General features: G+C 48.2%; 1 gene segment (V, D, J or C); it reads left to right on the plus strand.

Moving 5' to 3' along the window:
• The first annotated feature begins 2,240 nt into the window (after positions 1-2,240).
• LOC119950460 lies at positions 2,241-2,957 on the plus strand. The segment is given in 2 exon segments: positions 2,241-2,296; positions 2,490-2,957. Coding segments are annotated over 2 exon segments (387 nt in total).
• Positions 2,958-5,258: the final 2,301 nt, after the last annotated feature.

The raw sequence follows: 5,258 nt of genomic DNA on the forward strand, positions 1-5,258 counted from the left end.
TGCCAACTTGTACTTCCCAAGCGCTTAGTACAGTGCTTTGCACACAGTAAGCGCTCAATAAATACGATTGATTGATTGATTGAAAGGTCACCACTGTGTCAGCAGCTGAAAATTCCTGGACTATAGGTCTGTAAGCTGTAAGGAGCCTAAAATCTTGTCACTCCTTTTCCGTTTAGCATTGATTGATTGATTGCGTTAATTATATTTTATGTCTTTTCCTTTTTTTTTTGCCTTTTCTCAAGTGTCTATCTCCTCTGCTCCTCATTCTTAGATTGTGAGGCCTTTGGGGGCTAGGGATGATGTCAATACCTCACCCAGTGCTTAGAACAGTGCTTTGCACATAGTAAGTGCTTAATAAATACCATCATTATTATCTATGTACTAATTTTTCATTTGTGTAATACAGTGCTTTGCACAAAGAAAATGCTTTAAAAAGTGCTACTGTTACTACTAATAAGGATGGCATTTATTAAGTGCTTACTATGTGCAAAGCACTGGGGAGGTTACAAGGTGATCAGGTTGTCCCACTGGGGGGCTCACAGTCTTCATCCCCATTTTACAGATGAGGTAACTGAGGCACAGAGAAGTGAAGTGACTTACCCAAACTCACACAGCTGACAATTGGCGGAGCCGGGATTTGAACCCATGACCTCTGACTCCAAAGCCCAGGCTCTTTCCACTGAGCCACGCTGCTTCTCTACTACTATTACTGCATGCAGGGGAGGATGAGAGAAGACCTGATCTCTGAACCTGGGGAGGCCCTGGAGAAGCTCAGACCAAACCAGAGTCCTGGCCCCGAGTTTATCCATTTAATGATGGCATTTATTAAGCACTTACTATGCGCAAAGCACTCTACTGAGCGCTGGGGAGATTACAAGGAGATCAGGTTGTCCCACGGGGGGCTCACAGTCTTCATCCCCATTTTACAGATGAGGGAACTGAGGCCCAGAGAAGTGAAGTGACTTGCCCAAAGTCACCCAGCTGACAGTTGGCAGAGCCGGGATTTGAACCCAAGACCCCTGACTCCAAAGCCCGGGCTCTTTCCACTGAGTCACGCTGCATTTCCCGTGAGTCTTTGGGGTTGGGGGCTGCTCTTCCTTGTTCAGACTCCCAAAGGCCTCTGCACAGTGTAGCTACTTCTCTAGAGGAGCCCTGAGTTAGCATGAGCCCAATTTTTACCTCAAGCCAATTGTCAGCTGTGTGACTTTGGGCAAGTCACTTCACTTCTCTGAGCCTCAGTTCCCTCATCTGGAAAATGGGGATGAAGACTGGGAGCCCCCCTTGGGACAACCCGATCACCTTGTAACCTCCCTAGCGCCTAGAGCAGTGCTTTGCACATAGTAAGCGCTTAACAAAGAGAAGCAGCGTGGCTCAGTGGAAAGAGCCCGGGCTTTGGAGTCATTGGTCACGGGTTCAAATCCCGGCTCCACCACTTGTCAGCTGTGTGACTTTGGGCAAGTCACTTCACTTCTCTGGGCCTCAGTTCCCTCATCTGTAAAATGGGGATGAAGATTGTGAGCCCCACGTGGGACAACCTGATCACCTTGTAACCTCCCCGGAGCTTAGAACAGTGCTTTTTACATAGAAAGCGCTTAATAAATGCCATCAAAAAAAAAACCAAAAAAAAAAAAAACAAATGCCATCATTATTAGAGAAGCAGGGTGGCTCCGTGGAAAGAGCGCGGGCTTTGGAGTCAGAGGTCATGGGTTCAAATCCTGAGTCTGCCAACTGTCAGCTGTGTGACTTTGGGCAAGTCACTCAATCAATCGTATTTATTGAGCGCTTACTGTGTGCAGAGCACTGTACTAAGCGCTTGGGAAGCGCAAGTTGGCAACATATAGAGACGGTCCCTACCCAACAGTGGGCTCACAGTCTTAACTTCTCTGGGCCTCAGTTCCCTCATCTGTAAAATGGGGATGAAGACTGGGAGCCCCCCGTGGGACCACCTGATCACCTTGTAACCTCCCCAGCGCTTAGAACAGTGCTTTGCACATAGTGAGTGCTTAATAAATGCCATTATTCTTATTATTATTATAAGTTGGGGTGAGGGGCAGAGAGAGGGAGGTCCAGAACCAGATTAGGTGAGAACCACAGGACGAAGCGAGCTGATGGCTTATTGGCTCCCATTTCCACCTCCCTTCTCCTGCCTCCGCCGCCTCCATATATTACTGCCTCGACTTCCTCTTGAACCGTGACTTGTCAGCAGGCCTCCTTGCCCCTCACAGTCCTCTCTCCAGCCCCGGCCACAACATGCTGGTCCAAATCCAGCTGCTGTGGCTGCTCTCAGCTCTCACAGGTATGTTTTAACTCCACAAACTGGAGTTACCCGCGAGTTGGGGCGATTTGGGAGGTTATGTCACCAACTTGTACTTCCCAAGCGCTCAGTACAGCACACAGTAAGCACGATCGAACGATTGAATGTGAGGCTGACTGCTCCGCTTGGCACTCAATACTTTGGTGACGGCTGATGTTTGTGCTTTCCTCTCCAGGATGCGAGGGTGAGGTGCGGCTTGTGGAGTCCGGAGGAGGCGTGAAATATTCCGGGGAATCCCTGCGTCTCTCGTGCCAGGCCTCGGGGTTCAGCTTTGGGAGCTCTGCTATGAACTGGTACCGGGAGGCTCCAGGAAAGTCCCGTGAGTTTGTCGCCAGCATCAGTGCGGATGGGAGTGACAAAAATTACGCGGATGCGGTGAGGGAACGATTCACCGTCTCCAGGGACAACGCCAACAGCCGGCTGTACCTGCAGATGGACAGGCTGAGAGTGGAGGACACGGCCCGGTATATCTGCCACGTTCACAGTGAGGGGAAGCGAGTGAGGGCCCAGACATAAACCCCTCGACCCCTCCTGCATCAAACGCCAGGAAGCTACTGTGGCTGCCGCCACCGCTGCTAAACAGCAGCACGTGAGGGGAAATAGTGTCTAGCCCGTCGGTGGCCAGCACACCGGAAATTTCTCTTTCCAGCTACCTGTCTCCGGCTAAGCTAATAAAATGTGTTTTGCAGAAGCAGCGTGGCTCACTGGAAAGAGCCCGGGCTTTGGAGTCAGAGCTCATGGGTTCAAATCCCGGCTCCACCACTTGTCAGCTGTGTGACTTTGGGAAAGTCACTTCAGTTCTCTGGGCCTCTGTTACCTCATCTGTAAAACGGGGATGAAGACTGTGAGCCCCCCGTGGGACAACCTGATCACCTTGTAGCTTCCTCAGCGCTTAGAACGGTGCATTGCACATAGTAAGCACTTAATAAATGCCATTATTATTATTATTATTATTATTACTCACCCAGCCCTCCACTCCCTCTCTCCTCCATCTCCTCTTCCCAGACCCTGCTCCCTCCTCAACCCCCTGGTCCCTAGCTCCCCTGGCCCTGCTGCTTGACCCCAGGACTACAAACCTGCCCCCCTCACCTTTATTTAACACTTATCCACTCTTCCCCCACTCCCTTCTGCCTTGCCCCGAATCGCTCCCTTTTTTCGTCCCCCCTTCCAACCCCACAGCACTTAAGTACATACTTGTAATTTATTTATATTAATGTCTGTCTCCCCCTCTAGACTGTAAGCTCGTTGTGGGAAGGGAATGTGTCTGTTACACTGCTGTATTGTACTCTCTCAAGTACTTAATAAATGCAAACACATTAATTCAGACAGTATTGTGCTCTGCACACAGTAAATGCTCAGTAAAAACAATTAACTGATTTCCCTTCACAGTCTCTGTTATGTCTTTACGGTTCAGGGATCTTCCCTCAAAACTATGTGGTGGAGGGGGCAAGAGAGGGGCAGGGCTATTGGGCATGGAAGGCTTGGAGGAGACTTTTCTATTTATTTTCTTAATGATGTGCATCTAGCTTTATTTCTGTTCATTCATTCATTCAATCATATTTATTGAGCGCTTACTGTGTGCAGAGCACTGTACTAAGCACTTGGGAAGTACAAGTCGGAAACATATAGAGATGGTCCCTATCCAACAGCAGGCTCACAGTTTATTCTGATGACTTGACACCTGTCCACATGTTTTGTTTTGTTGTCTGTCTCCCCCTTCTAGACTGTGAGCCCGCTGTTGGGTAGGGACTGTCTCTGTATATTGCCAACTTGTCTTCCCAAGTGCTTAGTACAGTGCTCTGCACACAGTAAGCGCTCAATAAATATGAATGAATGAATGACAGGGTGCCGGCAGTAATAAAAAAACAAGCAAACAAGGAGTCAGAGAAAGAACTGGAATTTCCAGGGACTGGCTCAGTGCAGAGGTTCAGAGTTTGGGGTTTATGGGCAGAGGATTGGAAAGTTGGAGCGAAGGGAAGTCTGGAGCCGTAGAGTTGAGTAATCAAGTTAAAAGTCAAGTCACTTAACTTCTCTGGGCCTCAGTTCCCTCATCTGTAAAATGGGGATGAAGATTGTGAGCCCCACGTGGGACAACCTGATTACCTTGTATCTACCCCAGCGCTTAGAACAGTGCTTTGCACATAGTAAGCGCTTAAAAAATACCAACATTATTATTATTATTATTAAAGGAAGCAAGGTGAGTGGGGGCAAGATGAGGATTGTGGGGTGAATGTTGACAGACTTGTCATTTTTCAAAGTTGGGTGTTGTGGCAGTTGCAACAATCAGCTTCCACAATCAGGAGTAATAATAATAATAATGGCATTTATTCAGCGCTTAATATGTGCAAAGCACTGTTCTAAGCGCTGGGGAGGTTACGAGGTGATCGGGTTGTCCCACAGGGGACTCACAGTCTTAATCCCCATTTTGCAGATGAGATAACAGGCACAGGAGTAGAAAGAGGGATACTAGTACTGGACTCCTTGGTGGATTTAATTAACACCCTGTATGGAATTATCTTGTAACCAAGTCAATCGGAAAGAACAATTAGGAAGGAAGTCGAGGGGCCAGGGAGTTGGTGGTTTGAGACCTAAGCCATTTTGAGGCATCAATGTTAGAGCCATGTCCCTGGGAGATCATGGCTTGGAGAAATGCATCCAGAGAGAGATTGTAGACCATCCCAGATGGGAGTTAGGATATCAATCAATCGAAGGTATTTATTTTATTTTTTTTGATGGCATTTATTAAGCGCTTATTATGTGCAAAGCACTGTTCTAAGCGCTGGGGAGGTTACAAGGTGATCAGGTTGTCCCACGTCGTGCTCACAGTCTTAATTCCCATTTTCTAGATGGGGCAACTGAGGCACAGAGAAGTGAAGTGACTTGGCCAAAGTCACACAGCTGGCAATTGGCGGAGTGGGAATTTGAACCCATGACCTCCGACTCT

This window comes from Tachyglossus aculeatus, chromosome 2 (genome assembly GCF_015852505.1).
Source record: "Tachyglossus aculeatus isolate mTacAcu1 chromosome 2, mTacAcu1.pri, whole genome shotgun sequence".
NCBI lineage: Eukaryota > Metazoa > Chordata > Mammalia > Monotremata > Tachyglossidae > Tachyglossus > Tachyglossus aculeatus.